At 38.9% G+C, this 23,634-nt stretch overlaps 1 protein-coding gene across 14 annotated transcripts in view; it reads right to left on the bottom strand.

The window, feature by feature from the left end:
• Positions 1–23,634, bottom strand: part of PARD3 (par-3 family cell polarity regulator) — a 637,508-nt gene that overhangs the window by 138,804 nt on the left and 475,070 nt on the right. For all 14 annotated transcript variants that reach the window (XM_079913062.1, XM_079913076.1, XM_079913072.1 and 11 more), the window contains one exon: positions 19,599–19,841. In XM_079913062.1, the coding sequence (XP_079769188.1) occupies positions 19,599–19,841 (243 nt within the window). The remainder of the gene's footprint in view (positions 1–19,598; positions 19,842–23,634) is intronic.

Here is a 23,634-nt window from a genome sequence, read left to right as displayed (position 1 = left end):
TCACGAACCTGCTTAGGAACTAATTCGTGAGGTCAACATCACTCACAGTACCTGAGCCGCCCACGCAGAAACCACCTGGTTGCTGCCCAGTAAGGTCTGCAGCATCTCTTCCCATGTCGGCTCCATTTTGTTACCCTGCAGCCCTCAGTGTCCCACATGCATGAGGGTTCAAGATACCAAGAGCCCTAGGGGCTGGGCAAGCCTTCCTTGCTGATATTCCATACCGCTTTTCAAAGCACAGACCACTCAGAGAAAAGCTACAACAGTTCTGCCACTGGCTCTTGGGGGCAGGAGGGAATCAAGGAATTGATACATGTTGACCATATTTAATATTTGCCAGGAGCATATAAATCCAGCACGTAAACCAACTAGGCTGCACCATCAGTGCAGTCAAATCTCTATAAATACACATATAATTATATGACTCACATCCTGTATTATATACATGTTATAGTGCTGACCCGTTTAGGATGGAGCTCAAGCACAACACCTCTCAGAAGCCCCTCCTTCCCTGACCTGAGCCAATCTCCTTAGCATCCTATTGAATTCATATCACTCTGGGTACAATACGTTTCGTGGTCTGTCACGTGACACCAAGTAAGAGGAAGTGGGAGGTGAATTTCTTATTCAATTCTGTATCCCAGACACCTCCCACGTCCCTGTACACTGCAGCCGCCAAATAATTGTTGGGGAGGGGAATGGACAGCCATGGGGGCTGGAAGAAGAACAGGTACAAGAATCTGGGGCTTGTTCAAAGAGCCCTTAAAGATTTAGCCCTTGAAGATTTCACAAAGCTTAGACATCCAGATGAAAGGAAAGAAGGAAATGGAAGGAGAAGAGAATAATTCGAAATAAGTATTTATCCTCAGCTTTAGTTTCTGTCACAAAGCAGGTGATTTTTTAAGTCATGCTAATGCCGCTTGCAAAACCAAAACCGAAACTGGAACCCTCCTGCATCGGAATTAGAATTATACAGAATCGAAGTCATTTCTAGGTCCTCCTTTCCTCCACAGGCCACATGTGACTGTGAAATATAGAGAAAACCCTCATTCCTCAAGACACGGGAGTGCCACCTGCCAGAAGTTACCATCCTTGTCCGAATCCACAATGGCTGGGAGTTTCGTGGAGCTCTCTGGAGTCTGTAACCTGTTCCACAGATACCCCATGTCCCCCAGTAAGCCCCAGTTCCATCTGCATCCTGTCCATCTCTGCTTCCAGTGTTCTTTAGAATTCTAAGCGCCATCTGAATTTAAAGCAAACTTGGAGTGAACATTTTACTTTACCACTTCTCTGCCTACACGCCTGACGCTGGTCCAATTGATTATACAACCTTCAAAAGACAAAGCAACTATTGCTTTTCAAACTTCATACCTGGCATTGAATGACCCATCATTAAGTATCAAAGCAGAGACCAGAGAAGAGAAGCAAAAGATATCTGGTATTTGGTGGCCACGCAGATTATCTTGAGAGACTTGTCATGATAATCGGTAAGTTCTAGTACGCCAAACATTTTCCTTCGTGAAAGACAACACTATACTTTTGTTTTTTAAATATATTTTCACAGTTCCAGAATTATATGAAGTCTGCATGAAAGTATAGCAGGATTTTTCTTAGACAGGTAATTTGTAATTATTTTAGAGACCACCATTTATAACTTTTGAAAAACTATGAAGAAATTTGTCTTTCCCCTAGTAAATTTTTTTTTAATACACATTTATAGTAGAAATGGGATTTTAGGAGGATTTCTTTGAAGGGAATTTAGGATAATCCTTTTCTATTCCAGTGGTGTTGAGATCAAAAAGTGTGTCTCATCTAAACAAAATTTAAGCAAACTGGATATATATCTAAATGAGAATAAAAACAATTGTTTTTTTCTTTTCTTTTTGGCTTAATCAGCACACGTTTATTTCTCACAATTCGAGAGGCTGCAAGTCCAAGATCAAGGTGCCAGCAGACCCAGTGTCTGGTGAAGGCCTTCTTCCTGGCTGACAGATGGCTGCCCTCCTGTATCCGCACATAGCTAACAGCAGAGAGAGGAAGCAAGCTCTCCTGTCTCATCTTATAAGAGCATGAATCCCATTCGTGAAGGTTTAATCCTCATAACCTAATTACCTCCCAAAGGTCCCACCTACTGATACCATCACATTGTTGGTTAGGATGTCAACATATGAATTTAGGGGGACACGTTCCATTCATAACAGCCCCTATACTAAAAACAATTTATAATGTTTAAAAACTAAAGGTTTGCTCCCTGGATCACTGGTAGCCCTTCATCTGAGTTGCTGGGTGCTCTTTAAAATTCAAAGTATGGTATCTTTGAACAGAGCCTTTAATTCAGGCTTTATGCTATTATCTCCTCTATTCAGATTGACATTATCGATCCATTCCAAGTAAGCCCGTTTTAATTTGGATTCATGCACACCCAGGACATCCTCCAGACTCCTGGAGATGTCATGTTCTTCATTTCATTTGGAGAATCTGAGCTTTGATGTGAGCCAGGATCACTGGCCTGTTATTCCTTGGTTTGCTCCAGGCTCAGTCAGGCTCCACCCACGGAAGGTTTACATCTCCAGAGCCTGGGCCAGGCAGGCCTCTCTGAGAGCTAACCAAGAATTTCCCTCAAAACATGGGCAATAGAGATATGCAAATCCAGGCTAAGGCTAGTTTCTTGCCGATAACATCTGCTTAACTTTTTAAATTATACGAAACTAATTTGTAAAAAAGCTAAGCTGAAAGAGCCACCTGCCCTACCAAAAGGAACCACCTTGGACTTGCTTACCTGGGCCCAAGGCATTTTGTTTCAAGGACAAGTATTTTCAAAACTCTGTATCCCTAAGGATTCAACGATATAATCCCTGAATAGTTTATTGACTAGAAATAATAATGAAAGGTATAAAGTGATACAGAAAATATAGTTTTAAAAGTATTTGTTTTGGGGAATTCCCTGGTGGTCAAATGGTTAGGACTCTGCTTCCATTGCAGGGGGCATGGGTTCGATCCCTGGTCAGGGAACTAAGATGCTGCAAGCCATGTAACACAGCCAAAAAAAAAAAAGAAAGTTGTTTTACAGAAATGTATATTTATAATAATATTTATTCATTCTATTTATTGAGTCCCTTTTATGCAATTTTAAATGCATATTGAATATTTAATTATTTAATAATTACTACAGATCCACAGGGTATATGAATTATCTAATCATTTTCTGTTCTGTGACAATACAGAAGTTTTGGAATTTTCACATTTCTATCTACACATCTATTTTAGTGGAAGAATCTAAGGACTTCCTTGATTGGAAAAGACAACAAACATCATTTTTAATCAACTACTGCTTACACAAAGTTACACAAAGTCAACCAATGGCACACTAAAGGAAGGAGAGGAATGAAACGGCAAATAAAGAATAATCAAACAGTTATTCACACTGAGGGCGGGGGTGCCCAAGGAAAGGCTCTAGAACATCTGGGAAGTTAATTTAAAAATGGATTTCGGATTCAGATCTTGATAAGTCTCCCAAGAAGCTGAAAATGCATCTCACAACTGGGCTTCACATAAATCCTCATGAATTTATATTAAGTTGATTGATATTCTATCCTGGTGCAAGAGCAAGAAGGAAAAAAACACCAACCAAAGACCACTAAGTACCAATAAGATTGGCACTTGAATCCACAGGTTCGGACAGTCTAAAGGACAGAAGAACCAAGCAGTTGGTCAAAATAAAAAGATGAGTTACTGTGCTGAGCTGCATGTAAAGAAGGATCTTAGTGCTTCTGTTTGAAGCCTAAAATCAAATGAAATACCAAGAAGCTAAAGGGAATTTCCACCAGTGTGGCCAGCTCATCATCAAAGACCCCAAAGTTCAGTGCCTTGCAGAGGGAAAGACATTAAAACAAAACAAGCATGCTCTGCTGGAGGACTATTTGCCTGATAGGTACCAAGGTCTAAAATAGTTTCCGCTTATCCTGATACTTCTGCAGAATATTTAAACTTTCTCTAAGGCTAAACTAAATATATAAATAAACAACTCCCATTACGCATTACTTCTCCAAATAAATTGTGGTTTCAGGCAATGTTAATCAACAAAAAGAATTAAAAAAGAAGTCTTTAAAATTAGCCATGACCTTATTTATGGCTTCATTACTTTCGAGATTTCAGCTGTTGGGTTGTTCGTGTCACCTCAGCCTTTAATTTAATTGCTGCATCTCTAACTATATTAGAATAGCTTAATGAATGGTGATGGCTTGTTTTTACTCACCCAAATTTAACATTTGCAGAACATATAACACCAAAGAGCCACTTAATTCATCCATGTATTAGATGAAGTTGGATTTATACTTTGAGACTGATCCTCTACTAGGAAAGTATGATGTGAGCCAATATGACACAGCCTGACATAATTAGGGATGAGGCCGAAACAGGAGGTCTTAGGGCCTATAAACCTCACGCTGAGGGCTTGGACTGTACCTTGGAGATGATAAACAGCCACAGAATAATTCTAAGCAAGAGAATGAGATGTCAGATTTTAATTTGAGATAGAAAACTCCAGGTATGGGGTGAAGTAGGGATTTGAGAATAACAAGACTGGAGGCTGGGGGAAGAGTTACAAGATTACTGGCAGCTTCCGTGTGTACTGGAACAGAAGGAGAGAAAGGGTTTGGAATTATTTGGGATGTAAAATTGGTAGGCCTTTGTCACTGACTGATGTCTGGGGAGGGAGGCTGGCTGCAGAAGAAAGGCTTGGTCTAGAGTAAATGTGTGGGTGGTGACAACATGCTCTGAGACTAGACTGATGATACTAGAGGAGGTCTGGACTGAGAAACAATGAATTTCATTTTGGATGGGTTGGGTTCAGGTGCCTGGGAGGCACAGGAAGCATGTGTTGGTAGCTAGCTCCAAGAACCTGGGGCTTACAGAGAGGGCTGGGCTAGTGCAGACTGTGCATCACCAGTGCATCACAGCAATTAAAAACAAAAGGAGAGATTAGGAACCAAGATGGCGGAGTACAAAGACGTGCTCTCACTCACTCTTGAAAGAACACCAGAATCACAACTAGCTGCTGGACAATCATCAACAGGAAGACACTGGAACGCACCAAAAAAGATACCCCACATCCAAAGACAAAGGAGAAGCCACAATGAGACAGCAGGAGTGGCGCAATCACAGTAAAATCAAATCCCATAAATGCTGGGTGGGTGACTCACAGACTGGAGAACACTTATACCACCGAAGTCCACCCACTGGAGAGAAGGTTCTGAGCCCCACATCAGGCTCCCAACCAGAGGGTCCGGCAATGGGAGGAGGAATTCCTAGAGAATCAGACTTTGAAGGCTAGTGGGATTTGATTGCAGAACTTTGACAGGACTGGGGGAAACAGAGACTCCACTCTTGGAGGGCACACACAAAGTAGTGTGCACATCGGGACCCAGGGGAAGGAGCAGTGACCCCATAGGAGACTGAACCAGACCTACCTGCTAGTGTTGGAGGGTCTCCTGCAGAGGCGGGGGGAAGATGTGGCTCACCAAGAGACAAGGACATTGGCAGGAGAAGTTCTGGGAAGTACTCCTTGGCGTGAGCCCTCCCAGAGTCCACCATTAGCCCCACCAAAGAGCCCAGGTAGGCTCCAGTGTTGGGTTGCCTCAGGCCAAAAAACCAACAGGAAGGGAACCCAGACCCACCCAACAGCAGTCAAGCGGATTAAAGTTTTACTGAGCTCTGCCCACCAGAGCAAAAGTCAGCTCTACCCACCACCAGCCCCTCCCATCAGGAAACTTGCACAAGCCTCTAAGATAGCCTCATCCACCAGAGGGCAGACAGCAGAAGTAAGAAATACAATCCTGCAGCCTGTGGAACAAAAACCACATTCACTGAGACAGACAAGATGAAAAGGCAGAGGGCTATGTACCACAAGAAGGAACAAGATAAAACCCCAGAAAAACAACTAAATGAAGTGGAGATAGGGAACCTTCCAGAAAAAGAATTCAGAATAATGATAGTGAAGATGATCCAGGACCTCGGAAAATGAATGGAGGCAAAGATCTAGAAGATGCAAGAAATGTTCAACAAAGACTTAGAATAATTAAAGAACAAACAAACAGAGATGAACAATACAATAACTGAAAAGAAAAATACACTAGAAGGAATCAATAGCAGAATAACTGAGGCAGAAGAATGCATAAGTGACCTGGAAGACAGAATGGTGGAATTCACTGCTGTGGAACAGAATAAAGAAAAAAGAATGAAAAGAAATGAAGACAGCCTAAGAGACCTCTGGGACAACATTAAACGCAAAAACATTCGCATTATAGGGGACCCAGAAAGAGAAGGGAGAGAGAAAGGACCCGTGAAAATATTTGAAAAGATTATAGTCGAAAACTTCCCTAACATGGGAAAGGAAATAGCCACCCAAGTCCAGGAAGCACAGAGAGTCCCATACAGGATAAACCCAAGGAGAAACACACCGAGACACATAGTAATCAAATTGGCAGAAATTAAAGACAAAGAAAAATTATTGAAAGCAGCAAGGGAACTCCCATAAGGTTAACAGCTGATTTCTCAGCAGAAACTCTACAAGCCAGAAGGGAGTGGCATGATATACTTAAAGTGATGAAAGGGAAGAACTTACAACAAAGATTACTCTACCCAGCAAGGATCTCATTCAGATTCGATGGAGAAATCAAAAGCTTTGCAGACAAGCAAAAGCTAAGAGAATTCAGCACCACCAAACCAGCTCTACGACAAATGCTAAAGGAACTTCTCTAAGTGGGAAACACAAGAGGAGAAAAGGACCTAGAAAAACAAACCCAAAACAATTAAGAAAATAGTCATAGGAACATACATATCAATAATTACCTTAAATATGAATGGATTAAATGCTCCAACCAAAAGACACAGGCTCGCTGAATGGATACAAAAACAAGACCCATCTATATGCTGTCTACAAGAGACCCACTTCAGACCTAGGGACACATACAGACTGAAAGTGAGGGGATAGAAAAAGATATTCCATGCAAATGGAAATCAAAAGAAAGCTGGAGTAGCAATACTCGTATCAGATAAAATAGATTTTAAAATAAAGAATGTTACAAGAGACAAGGAAGGACACTACATAATGATCAAGGGATCAATCCAAGAAGAAGATATAACAATTATAAATCTATATGCACCCAACATAGGAGCACCTCAATACATAAGGCAAATGCTAACAGCTATAAAATTAACACAATAATAGTGGAGGACTTTAACACCTCACTTACACCAATGGACAGGTCATCCAAAATGAAAATAAATAAGGAAACATAAACTTTAAATGACACAATAGACCAGATAGATCTAATTGATATTTATACGACACTCCATTCAAAAATAAAAGATTACACTTTCTTCTCAAGTGCACATGGAACATTCTCCAGGACAGATCACATCTTGGGTCACAAATCAAGCCTCAGTAAATTTAAGAAAATTGAAATCATATGAAGCGTCTTTTCTGACCACAACGCTATGATATTAGAAATGAATTACAGAGAAAAAAACGTAAAAACCACAAGCACATGGAGGCTAAACAATACTTTACTAAATAACCAAGAGATTACTGAAGAAATCAAAGAGGAAATCAAAAAATACCTAGAAACAAATGGCAATGAATAACTGAAAAGAAATGAAATGAAATGAAAACACAACAACCCAAAACCTATGGGATGCAGCAAATGCAGTTGTAAGAGGGAAGTTTATAGCTATACAAGCCTACCTCAAGAAACAAGAAAAATCTCAAATAAACAATCTAACCTTACACTTAAAGGAACTAGAGGAAGAAGAACAAACAAAACCCAAAGTTAGCAGAAGGAAAGAAATCATTAAGATCAGAGCAGAAATAAATGAAATAGAAACAAAGAAAACAATAGCAAAGATCAATCAAACTAAAAGCTGGTTCTTTGAGAAGATTAACAAAATTAATAAACCGTTAGCCAGACTCATCAAGAAAAAGAGGGAGAGGACGCAAATCAATAAAATTAGAAATGAAAAAGAAGTTACAACAGACACTGCAGAAATACAAAGCATCCTAAGAGACTACTACAAGCAACTCTATGCCAATAAAATGGACAACCTGGAAAAAATGCACTAATTCTTAGAAAGGTATAACCTTCCAAGACTGAATCAGGAAGAAATAGAAAATATAAGCAGACCAATCACAAGTAATGAAATTGAAACTGTGATTAAAAATCTTCCAACAAACAAAAGTCCAGGACCAGATGGCTTCACAGGTGAATTCTATCAAACATTTAGAGAAGAGCTAACACCCATCCTTCTCAAACTCTTCCAAAAAGTTGCGGAGGAAGAAACACTCCCAAACTCATTCTATGAGGCCATCACCCTGATACCAAAACCAGACAAAGATACTACAAAAAAAGAAAATTACAGACCAATATCACTGATGAATATACATGCAAAAATCATCAACAACATACTAGCAAACAGAATCCAACAACACATTAAAAGGATCATACACCATGATCAAGTGGAATTTAACCCAGGGATGCAAGGACTCTTCAGTTTACGTAAATCAATCAATGTGATAAACCAAAAAAACAAATTGAAGAATAAAAGTCATATGATCATCTCAATAGATGCAGAAAAAGCTTTTGACAAAATTCAATACCCACATATGATAAAAACTCTCCAGAAAGTGGGCATAGAGGGAAACTACCTCAACATAATAAAGGCCATATATGACAAACCCACAGCAAACATCATTCTCAATGGTGAAAAACTGAAAGCATTTCCTCTTAGATCAGGAAAAAGAAAAGGATGTCCACTCTCACCACTATTATTCAACATAGTTTTGGAAGTCCTAGCACGGCAATCAGAGAAGAAAAAGAAATAAAAGGAATACAAATTGCAAAAGAAAAAGCAAAACTGTCACTGTTTGCAGATGACATGATACTATACATAGAGAATCCTAAAGATGCCACCAGAAAACTACTAGAGCTAATCAATGAATTTGGTAAAGTTGCAGGATACAAAATTAATGCACAGAAATCTCGTGCATGCCTATACACTAATGATGGAAAATCTGAAAGAGAAATTAAGGAAACACTCCCATTTACCACTGCAACAAAAAGAATAAAATACCTAGGAATAAACCTACCTAGAGAGAAAAAAGACCTGTATGCAGAAAACTATAAGAAACTGATGTAAGAAATTAAAGATGATACCAACAAATGGAGAGATATACCATGTTCATGGATTGGAAGAATCAATATTGTGGAAATAACTATACTACCCAGAGCAATCTACAGATTCAATGCAATCCCTATCAAATTACCAATGGCATTTTTTATGGAACTAGAACAAAAAGTCTTAAAATTTGTATGGAGACACAAAAGACCCTGAATAGCCAAAGCAGTCTTGAGGTAAAAAAACAGAGCTGGAGGAATCAGACTCCTTGACTTCAGACTATACTACAAAGCTACAGTAATCAAGATAATATGGTACTGGCACAAAAACAGAAACATAGATCAATGGAACAAGATAGAAAGCCCAGAGATAAACCCACACACCTATGGTCAACTAGTCTATGACAAAGGAGGCAAGGATATACAATGGAGAAAAGAGAGTCTCTTCAATAAGTGGTGCTGGGAAAACTGGACAGCTACATGTAAAAGAATGAAATTAGAACATTCCCTTTCACCATACACAAAAATAAACTCAAAATGGATTAGAGACCTAAATCTAAGACCGGACACTATAAAACTCTTAGAGGAAAGCATAGGAAGAACACTCTTTGACATAAATCACAGCAAGGTCTTTTTTGATTCACCTCCTAAAGTAATGGAAATAGAAACAAAAATAAACAAATGGGGCCTAATGAAACTTAAAAGCTTTTGCACAGCAAAGGAAACCATAAAGAAGACAAAAAGACAACCCTCAGAATGAGGAAAATATTTGCAAATGAATCAACGGACAAAGGATTAATCTCCAAAATATATAAATAGCTCATGCAGCTCAATATTAAAAAAACAAACAACCCAATCCAAAAATGGGCAGAAGACCTAAATAGACATTTCTCCAAAGAAGACATACAGATGGCCAAGAAGCACATGAAAAGCTGCTCAACATCACTAATTATCAGAGAAATGCAAATCAAAACTACAATGAGGTATCACCTCACACCAGTTAGAATGGGCATCATCAGAAAATCTACAAACAACAAATGCTGGAGAGGGTGTGGAGAAAAGAGAACCCTCTTGCACTGTTAGTGGGAATGTAAATTGATACAGCCACTATGGAGAACAGTATGGAAGTTCCTTAACAAGCTAAAAATAGAATTACCATACGACCCAGCAATCCCAGTACTGGGCATATACTCAGAGAAAACCGTAATTCAAAAAGACACATGCACCCCAATGTACATTGCAACACTATTTACAATAGCCAGATCATGGAAGCAGTGTAAATGCCCATCAACAGACAAATGGATAAGGAAGATGTGGTACATATATACAATGGAATATTACTCAGCCATAAAAAGGAATGAAACTGGGTCATTTTTAGAGACGTGGATGGATCTAGAGTCTGTCATAGAGTGAAGTAAGTCAGAAAGAGAAAAACAAATATCGTATATTAACGCATATATGTGGAAGCTAGAAAAATGGTACAGATGAACCGGTTTGCAGGGCAGAAATTGATACACAGATGTAGAGAACAAACGTATGGACACCAAGGGGGGAAAGCGGCAGGGGTGGGGGTGGTGGTGGGTTGAATTGGGAGGTTGGGATTGACATGTATACAGTGATGTGCATAAAACTGATGACTAATAAAGACCTGCTGTATGAAAAAAATAAATTAAATAAAATTAAAAAATTAAAAAAAGAAAATGGCCTTCACTATTAATTTTATAATTTCTTCTTCATTGCAAATTTTGATTTAAATTTTTTAATATTAATAATAGGTAAATAGGATGAGTTATTCATTACAAGTACTGACATTGATATTGTTTTTCTAAGAGCTGAAATTGTCTTCTTTTATTAAAGGTGTTAATCCAAAAAAAAAAAAAAATCCCAAAAGGAACATGTAGAGAATAGCAGTGGTCCAGAGCTATTGTCTTAGGGGATCCAAAGTTAGGGGACAAATAGAAGAGACTCTCTAAACAGACAGTGAAGGAATAGTCAGAAAGGAAGGAGGAAGCAAGAGATAGCAGTATTGTACATAGAAACTAAGAGAAGAGAGCTTCACGGAGGCCAGAGTGACCCAGAGGGAAAGAACGGAATTGTTCACTAAACCAGGAGTCCAGGAGGCCACTGGGAAACTAACACAGCATGGCTGCTAGAACCAATGCCCACAAACCTACTACCTTAAGATAACTACAATTTATCATATTTGGGTGCTGGAGGTCAGAAGTCTGAAATTGGTTTCACTGGGCTTAAACCAAGGTGCTAGCAGGGCTGGTTCCCTCTGGAGGCTCTAGAGGAGAATCTGCTTTCTGGCTTTTACCAGCTTCTAGAATCCACTGCCCTCCTGGGCTCAAGGCTCCTTCCTGTCTTCACAGCAGCAGCCTGCATCTTTTCTTGGTGTTTTTTTTTTTGCAGATTTCAAAAATTTATTGTGGTAAGAACGCTTAACATGAGATCTTCCTTCTCAACAAATTTTCAATTTACATTTCAACCAGCATTCAATACAGTGTTTTGATCTATGGGCACAATGTTGTATAGCAGATCTCAAGAAGCTTTTCATCTTGCGTAACTGAAATTTCATACCCATATATTAGCAATCCCTCATTTCCTTCTCCCAAAGCCCTGGCAACTACGATTCTATTCTTTGCTTCTTTAAGTTTGACTATTTTAGATACCTCATATAAATTTGAGTTATGCAGTATTTTTTCTTCTGTGATTGACTTATTTCATTTAGCATAACATCCTCAAGGCTCATTTATGTTGTTGCCTATTGCAGGATTTCCTTTTTTAACAGCCTACACCTTCAAGTCTCTCTCCAACTTGACTCTCCCACCTCCTTCACTTATGATCCACTGGGCCCATCTGGAGAATCCAGGGAAACGTCCCCATTTTAAGATCTTTAACGTAATCAGATCTGCAGCGTCCTTTTTCTTGCATGAAGTAACATATTTACAGGTTCCAGGGACGAGGGCAGGGGCATCTTTGGGGGACCATTATTATGCCTACCACATGGAGTGAACAAGATATAGAAAAGAAACAGCAGTCTCTATCAATCCTAGGTTAATCTTTCAAGAAGTCTGGATTAGAAGTGAAGAGGAAAAATAGGGCAGAGAATAGCCAGAGGTTAAGAAACAATTTTTTTTTTTTTAAACAGCATGATCAAGACATCATGTGTACCAGCTACGCAGAAGTGACAGCAGAGACACACAGGCTAAGAAGGGACCAGGAGGGGGGCCTGAGGAGCAGAGCAGGCTCCTTGCAGGGGTGGGGCTGGGATCCAGAAGAGTGTTCCCAGGGCCGGCCAAGAAGAACGAAAACCCATCCTCAGCAAGCATGGAGAGAGAGGTGGTCCAGGCACAGACAGAGGAGGTGGATGGAGCTGGCCAAGGTCAGAGACGTGTAGTGGGGACACTTAGATGGGGCCAGGGTGGAGCTCGTTCATCAGCAAAACATGTGCAAAACACATGTTACAATGAGATGGATTCCATTTGAAAATTACTTTCTCACATCTCAAGAAAAGCCGAGATTAAAAAAAAAATAACTAAGTAAATGTAAGTAAATAAAATTGTATTTGACTTTTTGAATAGCAAATACCACTTTGTTATACGACCCAACCTTTTAAAAAGAGCACTTGTTTAATAACAGCCTGTAGCTAAGAAAATTAGTTTTGTTCTGTGTTTGCCAGACTTCCTTTTGACACAACTGGCTTCCGGTTTTTAATGGGGGAAAAAACAAGTTCACAGAGGTCTTTTCTTTTAAAATCGGCATTTTCTCTTTAGTCGTAAAATGCATGCAAAAAGCATATGATTATGGTATTTATGTTTCCATTAAGGTGTCCTCAGCAAGCTGGGGGAGTCTAGCCTACTATTTTCCTGCTGTTTAGATTTACTGCAGCGCAGTAACTGTTTTATTTCAATTATATTTGAGGACAATGCTCTCTTCGTGGCAAATGATTGCATGGTGACAGTCAGCAAATGTCCATTAGAGCTGTTTTTCTGTGGAGTTTTAAACTACAGATTCTGGGATCTGACTATAAAAATATGAATTGCATCATGTCCTCAAATAAATAAAAAACATTAGCGACTGACATTCCATCAATTCTTTGCTAGAATTCAAAGCACACGAAATTTTGAATTGAAATTGTATAATTTACATGAAAAGAAACTTTTTGGTAAGTGTCAAGAAACACTGAATAAAGTTTATGAATAACACACCTGCAGGCTGACCTTTTGAATAAAATGATGATTCGGTCATAGGTGAAAAATGGGCATTTATGAATGCCCAGTTAAAGCTGTACCCAATATGGAAATTATAAATTATTTCACCTCTTCACTGTAAACGACCTTACTAAACTAACCGATAATGGAGTTCCAGTTCGTTTTTGATTAGCCCAAGAATAGTACTGTTCAAAGGGTGGATGGACCAACTGCATTAGTCAACTGAGGCGCTTGTTGAAAATGTGAGTTCTTAGTCCCCAGCCAGATCTACTGCATCAGGATACCAATGGGTGGAGGTCAACACTGGCGAGAAGCACTCCACGCTCTTGATATACATGCCAAAATTTGAAAGATCACTGTTCTAGAATGCAGGCTTTCATAATTCTTAAGAGCATGATCCCTACCTGCCTGGCCCACCAGAAGACAATCTGACGTAAAGAGTAATGTCAACATTTTCGCCAAGGTTTGAGAAGTCCAAGCCTCCATATCTGTATGGAGCACTGAAGCTTGGAATCAGCAAAACTTTCATGAAAGTAAAACAGGAAGATCTTCAAAGACTTCCATGAAAGTACAAAACAAATACCTTCAAATTCGCAAAAAACAGACTGAAATTGATGACTCATGTCTTGACACCACTATCCCCCTAACTCATTCTCAAATAAGGCATTTTTTCAGTACCCACCATCTACTTTTTCTTCCAAGTATTTATACTATAGAAGCCATCTGGTATGCCTCACACTGAACTCAATAAGTCCTAATTTAAAAAGAAACGGTTCATGATATGATGTGATTCATGGAGAATACTTAATGACCAACCTACTTGATGACTGAACTGTGGGCATCAGAGAACTGCATCCCCACACTTTTATATGTATGTTAATTATAAGGAATAAAACCATCTTTATTCATTCCATTTTCATTCCTTACTTGTTTCTGTATCCGGGTGGGGATGCTGTCCTTTCCTGAGAGTAAGTGCCCATTTCCCAACTTATAATACCAACAGCAAACACCTAAATAGTGCTTACTGTGGACCAGGCACTGTGCTAAGTGCTTGGAAGATATTAACAGACTTAGTCCACACCAAGCCTAATGAGGTAAGTACCACTATTATCCCCATTTTACAGATGAGGAAAATGAAGCACAGAGTTCACACTAATGGTGGACGAACCCAGAACAAAAGTCAGGCAGTGTGTATCTTGGACATCACACTTAGCTGCCTCTGATTTTATAACAGGGGACTTCCCTGGTGGCGCAGTGGGTAAGACTCTGCACTCCCAATGCAGGGGGCCTGGGTTCGATCCCTGGTCAGGGAACTAGATCCCACATGCATGCCTCAACTAAGAGTTTGCATGCCGCAACAAAGAAGTCCGCGTGCTGCAACTAAGACCCGGCGCAACCAAATAAATAAATAAATGAAATTAAAAAAAAAGAGTTTCTGATTTTATAACAGGATTATTGATAGAGGTAGGAGAGAGTGGTATATCAGAATTAAGAATGATAAATGCTGTCAGTAACACTGCACTGCAAATTTGAAAGCTGCTAAGGGAGCAAACCTTGAAAGTTCTCATCACAAGGGAAACAATTATTTTTAACTTTTCATGGTGACACGTGGTAAGTATATATTGCACTGATCATTTCACAATGTGTACAAATGTTGAATTAGTGTGTCATACACCCAAAACGAATACGATATTGTATGTCAATTATAAAATACATCAATTAAAAAAGGATAAATGCTAGCAGACATTTGATTGATAACATTTCTTTAAGTAGAGGCTCGCAAAATGAAAGGTAGAAGAGATTATTGAATGACACTGAAGAATCTCACAATTCTTACTTAATTTCACAAAATATTGTGGCAATGATTTGACTAGGGGGTAGTTCTCCAATGTGCAGACAACCTTGATATGAAGATGATGATTCCCTTGGACTCTTGTGTGCATGATTCCCTAAACTCAGAATGGTGTTGGGCATGAAACGAACCCTGAGAGAGGGAGACTTAGGTAAGGAAGGGCTCAGTTCCCAGGTAACAGGAGCACAGGGCGGGCATCCCGGGACTGAAGCCACTGCTCAAGGGACCAGGCTGCTTCCCTCTTCCTCCACGTGGCCTTCATCCTCAGGCTTATTAGATGAGCCCCATCTAAGGGCACCATCCAAATCCAGGCAGGGAGAAGGGAAAATGGCAAAGGGAAAAAGCTGAGTCGGCTCTATTTTCATCAGGAAAAACCTAGCTTGGCAGAAAGTCCCATCCTCTGAGACTGTGGATCCTATAAATGAGTCCCACTTAGCTCATTCATCACAATAACGTCACGTGGTCACCTCTTACTACAAGGGAGCCCGGGAAATTGAAAATTTTAAGCTGGGCACATTACCAGCCTGAACAAAATGGGGATCCTATTAGGTAAGGAAGAGGGAGAGAAGAGGTGCTGGGTAGGCGACTAGCAGTGTCTCCCACGGTGGGAGAAATGTGCGAACACAGAGGCTCTGCATCAGAAGACACAGCAATCACACAGGCAATACACTCCACCAAAGAGATGTAGGACTAGGAATCATTTACAATAGCTACATCTTTGAGGTCTCTGGTTATAAGCAGGATAAAAGTAAGTTCACCAACACTTTTGTGAGTTTGAGCTTTGTTATTTATAGAAAACAGAAGGGTAGGGGTGACTTCTCCGGCATCCACCCAATATGAAAACTCAGAATGTTACTAAGGACATTAATAAATAGTAGTAACAATGGCCAAAGGGTACTGTCAGATAATATTTCGTGTGTCAATCCAATTAAACAGGCGTGGACAATATTGCCAGAGTATGAAGCTATCGTAAAAAAGCATTTTATAAATAATACGTGGAAATTGAGAAAGTGTCCCAGTTTGACATCAAATTCACAGCACTTAATAAATTATCCCTGGTTATTTCCACATGGGACCACCAGATCCACATTTCCATTAGATCAATCAAAATTATAAGCAATGAAATTCAGAATATGGCTTTCTTACTGAACAATAAAAATCCCAGAACAGACTCAGGCTACGCTTCAGACTGTCAACGGACTGGCGATTTTCCCATGAAATCCAAAAATGTGAACAGTAAAGTTCATCTGACACCAACGGCAAACTCGGGTGAAATTTAGTTAGTTGACGGGAGTTTCTTTATTGGGTCAAAACTCTCTCTGAGGAGTTTCAAGTTTTATGTTTCCATCATTTAACTTTTTAGAAAGTTAATAGAAGCATATTCTAGATCATCTTATGTGTTATTTCACTGTCTGAATTTAAGTTTACAGACGCAGAGGCACCAAGAAATGCTGCTTTTACTGTCTCGAGTTAATGGTAAGAGAAGCAGGTTGGACGTCATGCATTAGGATGCGTGGATGCAGCACATGGGTCAAAGGTCATGGGATACAGACATGCAAAAGAACTGCAGACTCTAACTGAGAAGAGCGATGGCTGAACTGAGTCAGCCCGTGGCTTGTGGAGCAAACAAACTGAAATGAACCAGGCACGGAGCCTCCACCACCGTATTCATGATTTGTGTGAGACTTTAGATTTTAAAAAAACCTTATTGGCCACATTAAATTAATGTTGTTCATTTGAATGTAATGGTTTTACTGTTTTGTTTGTATTTAATTTGTAAAGATGTTTGGTTTTATAGTTACATAATGGCCGTAAACAGAAGGAGTTTGGCCCTATTTTATTTTTATACATATTTAAGTAACATTATAATCAAAACAATTTAACTCTATGCGGCAGTATCAAGAGATCATCTTGTAAAGAGTCTCTAGGCTACTCAAGTCTGAGAAACACTCTTTTTACAGCTTTTACTCTGACAGAAAATGGCAATGGAGGTGATGCCATTATTTCCAAACCAAATGCAATTATAGGTTGATGAAGAAATACTTTACAGGTTCCATAATTCCCAACTTTTTGGATTAGTGAAATCATTGTTCAATGGACAGCTTATTCTCTGAAAAAATCATAATTACAAAAACACAAAACATAAATATCTGTGATCCATTTAAAAAAATAAATTATATCTCTCTTGAGGTGGACACGTCTTAGAAAGTCTGTAGTCCAATCACCCTTCTGGGACACTAATACATAGAACTGTAAAATCTCTGACACACAGTTGTCTGGGATGTGCCTGAGTGAGGCTGAGAGGGGCTTTGAACACACCGACGTGTATGATGTGATTCTGAGCTCTTCTCCCCAAGACCAAAGCCTCCTCGGAACGTGTTGCTGAGTGGGATTTTGATGGAAATGAATCAGGAGGCTGAGTTTCAGTCTGAGGTCAGCTTGGGGCAGAACTGAGCCTGCAGGCTGGGATGCTGGGGACCCTAGTAGTCAGGACCCTGGACACAGAAGGTTTTGAAAATCTGCAGAGATCTTCAGGAGGCTCAGACTCTTGTAGGGCACTGGGGTTTAAACGGGGGTTTAAAGCAACCATTTCTGGATGCCAGGAGCTGGAGAGACCCCTTCTGACTCCCAGCTCTGTCAGGGGGAATTTCTGAGTCATGTGAATAATCACTATAAGTCACTATCTTTTAGATTTTCAAACTAGATGCGGAAGGTGCTGAAAATGATCAATATTTTTACCAATGATCAATAATACGTTAACTAATTTTCTTTTAGCTCCTCCAGGAGTTACTAACTGGCAGTGCCAGTGTTGCTGGTGTGTCTTCTCCCAAGAAAACACTTTCCATGGGGCATCCATGGCCTTCAAGTGAGATTTGACCTTTGACAAACAGCTTCCACAAGTACGGCAAAAACCTAGCAAAAGTTTTTTAAAAAAATGTCACTCGCTGTTAATCACCTTACTCTTTGACTCCTGATACATCCATATTAGATAATAAGCACAGTGAACACCAAAGGGGTTTAAATAAACCATAAGCCTCCTATGGCAACTTACAAGGCTCACTCATTACGATCAACACCAAATAGATCTTCATAAAACAATGTTTTAAAACCCTAAAACCACAAAAAAACAAACAAAAAAGAAAGAACAGAACAACAATCTGACTAGCTTTCCCTCAGATCTGCTTCTCCTTTTGCTACTCTTTAAAACGCTTCTATCTGGGTTTGCCTGAGGGTTACCTGTTGCCTTTGCAAACCTTTATTAAAAAAAGCTGCAAGTAAATAGCTAAAACATAGACAGCTTGCAAAATAAAGCAGCCAAATAGCACATGGGCGCTAGAGACAAAGGAATTCCAACGCATCTCTAGTCTTGTAGGGGTTCATAAAGTATAGCACCAGCATCAGACCCGGGAACTTATTAGAAATGCAAATTCTCAGGCTCCACTCCAGTCCTACGGAATCAAAATTCTGGGGAAGGGTTAATCCAACTGTGTTTTAAGAAGCCCTCCAGGTATCTGATGTGTGCTAAAGAACCCCTAGTTTGAAGTGAGACCTACTATTTTTAAAGCCTAGCTTCACAATATAGCAATGATTACAAGACATCACTACAAGATGGGATGGAATGAGTGTATTGTTTATGAAGATAGCATGCATGTGTTCCAAATAAAAAGAAATGAATATTATTTTCTTCACGAACTAAACTTTATATGGTGCTTGAATACATAAATGAAGGAGCTGAAGATCTGTTTCTAAATTGTTTCAGATAAAATTTGAAATAAATATATAACCATTAACATAGGGTCGGCATTGCACTCCTCTGTGCTACACTAATATACACAGTCAGACCTGTGGTCTGTGGCTATTAACAAGCAATTTGAAGACTGACTATACTATACATCTCATTCACTAATTCTTTCATGATATGAAATCATGTCACCAAAAAAAAAAAAAAAAGTGGCCCAAATCAATCATAACTGGAAGAAATCATGTCATTGCCCATCTATTTAACTACCACGACTAGAGGCTCTCCTAGCAGTAAAAGGAAATATGCCTTAAATAAAAGAACCATAGTTTCAAGTTTGCTTCTTATGTGAGTTATAAACTACAGGTTAGTTCTCCCATCTGAAACCATTTTAAAACAAGATGACATATTTTGGGATCATGAGACAAGCTATCAAAATCTCTACTGTTCTTCCATTAGGCTTCGATTTGTGTAAACTCAATACTCTTAGACACAAGGGTTTTTTAAAGGCCATCAATAAAAGGCAGTTCTAGTTGTGGAGAACTGATGAACAATCTACTCCCTTGTCACAACTATATAAAAGTTGATTTGGAAGCAATACCTTGACTGCTCCAGGAGCCTACCTGTCTGCAGGTAAAGGTTTGGAATTCCGCGGCTTCTTCACTTGGGCATACAAAGCATCCATCATATGCCCTTCTCTCGGGCTCTGGGGTCTGGTGCTGAGAGCCATGGAACCTTCATAGGAAGAAATTCCCCCGTACATCAACTCATCATCACAGCCAAATGTCCGATGAAAATCTTGGATTTCAGCATAGTCACGCTCCCGAGCCTGTCGCTCCCTAAATTCTCGAGTTTTCGCTTGAATCCTGTAAAATTAGAACAAGTTGGAACAAGAGAAACTATGCCTTTCCTAAAAACTGCATATAGAAACATTCCTCAAAATACGTTGTAAAATACCTATTATTTCATGTAGTTCTAAGAAGATAGATAGGATAAACGATGTTATATTCATTCTAGATTGTCAAGGTAATGTCATGGAGGCTCAAAAATTATCATTTCAGATAGCTTTGTTCATATCAGTAAGACATAGTCATGATTTACATCTTAATTTAAATTATCACTTATTAACTAGCTTTTAAAGTTCACTAGGAATAGTTTTAGGCATCCACTTGGGTTTTACTCATGAAATTTTTTGAGGCAAAAAGTTACTTTTTGAAAAGTTACACACACATATTCTATATATGTATACATTTACGTGTGGGTGCACCATGTACAGTCTTACTCATTACAAATATACCATACACATTCAACAAACTATGAAGCTTAACCATGAATCCACACCACAATTCTTTATTAATGGCAAAAGAAGATCTCAGTTTAATGATAGTGACTTTGATTTTATGTGATGTATACAGAACTGGCAAATCCTGAGATAAAGGACAAGAAGGCATGTATCTAATCAAATTTTGAAATAAAACTTGCCTGTGTTATAACTAAGAAACAGACCTTAAATAACCCCTTTTACTGAAGATATGTTTAAATATTTCCTAAGATTTTATTAAGCTACTTGGTACAAAGTCCTCTTCAACCTATTGAAATAATATATGTTCTAAGATGATCTTAGTTAGCTGAAGATAATTCAACTACCCTTGACAGAATTTTGATAACTTCTGATGGAAAAATAATATTTCTCTTACATACTTACAAATTTAAATGTTAACTTAAAAGTGAAGTCTTATCTATAAAAAGCAATACTTTCAGCTGTGCTTAATATTTTATTGCAAAGTTATTTACCTTTTTCATACTTGAAGTAGACCACTGCTAGCATAAACGATACATAAATGTATTCAAAAGAATACAAAAAAGATAAAAAATCAGATGAAAAATCAGTCCAATAATAAAAAAGAAAACTACAGGTCAACATTTCTCATGAATATAGAAACAAAATTTCTTAACAGAATATTAGCAAATAGAATTTGGAAATATATAAAAAGAATTACACACCATGACCAAGTGATCTCTATTGCAGGAATGCAAGGCTGGTTCAGTATTGAAAAATCAATCAATGTAATACATCATATTAATAGGCTAAAGAAGAAAAATCACATGCTTATATCAACTGATGCAGAAAATGCATCTGACAAAATTCAACACCCTCATGACAGAAATCCTCAAAAAACTAGTAATAGAGCAGAACTAACTTCCTAACCTTGATAAAAAGCATCTATAAAAAACCTACTGGTAACATAATCGAGAAAGACTGAATGCTTTCCCTTAAGATTAGGAACAAGGTAAGGATGCCTGCTCCCACCACTGTAATTCAACAGGATGCTGGGAATTCTAGACAATGAAACAAGCCTAGAAAAGGAAATAAATGGCATACAGGTTGGAAAGGAAGAAATAAAACTGTTCTTATTTGTAGATAACATGATGGTCTTTGTAGAAAGTCCCAAGGAATCTACAAAAATCTCCTAGAACTATAAAGAAAGTTCAGTAAGGTCACAGGACACAACATTAGTATACAAAAATCCATTGTATTTCTATATGCTGGCAATGAACACAGATGCCAAAATTAAAAATACAATGTCAGTTACAATCAATAAAAAATGAAATACTTAGATTATAATGGTTGGTTTATAGATATGCATAAAATACATAGATGTAAACCTAACATAACATGTACAGGACTTACATGCCGGAAACTATACAATGATGATGAAAGAAATCAAGGAAGATCTAAAATCTGGAGAAACAAATGGTATTCACGGATGAAAGACTCGACATAGTAAAGTCAGTTCTCCCCAAGCTGATGTGTAGTTTTAATGTAATTCCTAGAAAAAACTCAACAAGATTCTAGTAAATATAGACAAGATTATTTATAAATTTATATGAAAAGGCAAAGGATAGAACAGCTAAACAATTGTGAAGAGAACAATAACGTGGGAGGAATCACACTTCCTGATTGCAAGACTGGTAATACACCTGTAATAATCAAGATGGTGTGGTTTCTGCGGAGTGATAGACACTTAGATCAATAGAACAGAATAAAGAACCCAGAAATATCCAACAAGTATGGCCAACTGATTTCTCATAATGGTACAAAAGCAATTAAATGAAATAAAACAGCCTTTTCAACAAATAGTGCTGAAGCAATTAGACATCCATAGGCAAAAATGAAAACAAAACACAACAGAACAAAACCCACATTGAATTTAAACTTCATGCCTTATACAAAAATTAACTCAAAATGGATCACAAATTTAAATGTAAAACTATAGAAGAAAAATTTTAGGACCTAGCAATGGTGAAGAATTCTTATAAATGATACCAAAGCATGATCCATAAAAGAAAAACCAGATAAACTGGACATCGTCAAAATTAAAGCATTTTCTCTGTAAAAATATTAAGAGAATGAAAAGACAAGTACAGACTAGGAGAAAATATTTGCAAACCACATATTTGACAAAGGACTCATGTCCAGAATATATAAAGAACACTCAAAACTCAACAATGAGAAAACAATGCAATTAGAAGGGCAAAAGACATGAAGCAATATTTCTCTGAAAAGAATATACAGATGACAAATAGGTACATGAAAAGATGTTCAACATCAGCAGCCATTAGGGAAATGCAGATTAAGATCAGAAAGAGCTGTCACTACACACCTCTTAGATCAGCTAAAATAAAACAATGATGCTACCAAATGCTGGCAAGAATGCAGGGAAACTGGATCTCTCACACACTGCTGTTGAAAAGGTAAAATCGTACAGCCATCATGGAAACTAGTCTGGCAGTTTCTTACAAAACTAGACATGTACTTATACCACTCAGCAATTGCATTCCCGGGCATTTATCCCAAAGAAATGAAAACTCAAGTCCATGCAAAAACCTGTACACAATTGTTCCTAAACACTTTATTTCTAATATTCAAAAACTGGAAATAACCGAAATATCTTATGATAGGTGAATGGTTGAAGAAACATCCACAGCACAGAATACTACTCAGTAATAGAAATAAACAGACTACCATTACACACGGCAACTTGAATCGATCTCAGGGGTATTGTGCTATGTGAAAGAAAAAGTCAATCTCAAAAGGTCACATACTATAAGATTTCATTTATGGAGGAGAGGGGGAAGATGGCAGAAGAGTAAGACGCAGAGATCACCTTCCTCCCCACAGATACACCAGAAATACATCTACACGTGGAACAACTCCTACAGAACACCTACTGAACGCTGGCAGAAGGCCTCAGACCTCCCAAAAGGCAAGAAACTCCCCACGTACCTGGGTAGGGCAAAAGAAAAAAGAATAAACAGAGACGGAAGGATAGGGACGGGTCCTGCACCAGCGGGAGGGAGCTGTGAAGGAGGAAAAGTGTCCACACACCAGGAGCCCCTTCGCGGGCGAAGACTGCGGGTGGCGGAGGGGAAAAGCTTCGGAGCCGCGGAGGAGAGCGGAGCAACAGGGGTGCAGAGGGCGAAGCGGAGAGATTCCCGCACAGAGGATCAGGGCCGACCGGCACTCACCAGCTGGAGAGGCTTGTCTGCTCACCTGCCGGGGCGGGCGGGGCTGGGAGCTGAGGCTCGGGCTTCGGTCGGAGCGCAGGGAGAGGACTGGGGTTGGCGGCGTGAACGCAGCCTGCAGGGGGTTAGTGC

Source organism: Stenella coeruleoalba (genome assembly GCF_951394435.1).
Source record: "Stenella coeruleoalba genome assembly, chromosome: 2".
Taxonomy (NCBI): Eukaryota; Metazoa; Chordata; class Mammalia; order Artiodactyla; family Delphinidae; genus Stenella; species Stenella coeruleoalba.
The sequence above is the reverse complement of the archived record's forward strand: the minus strand, read 5'-3'. Positions and strand labels throughout refer to the sequence as shown.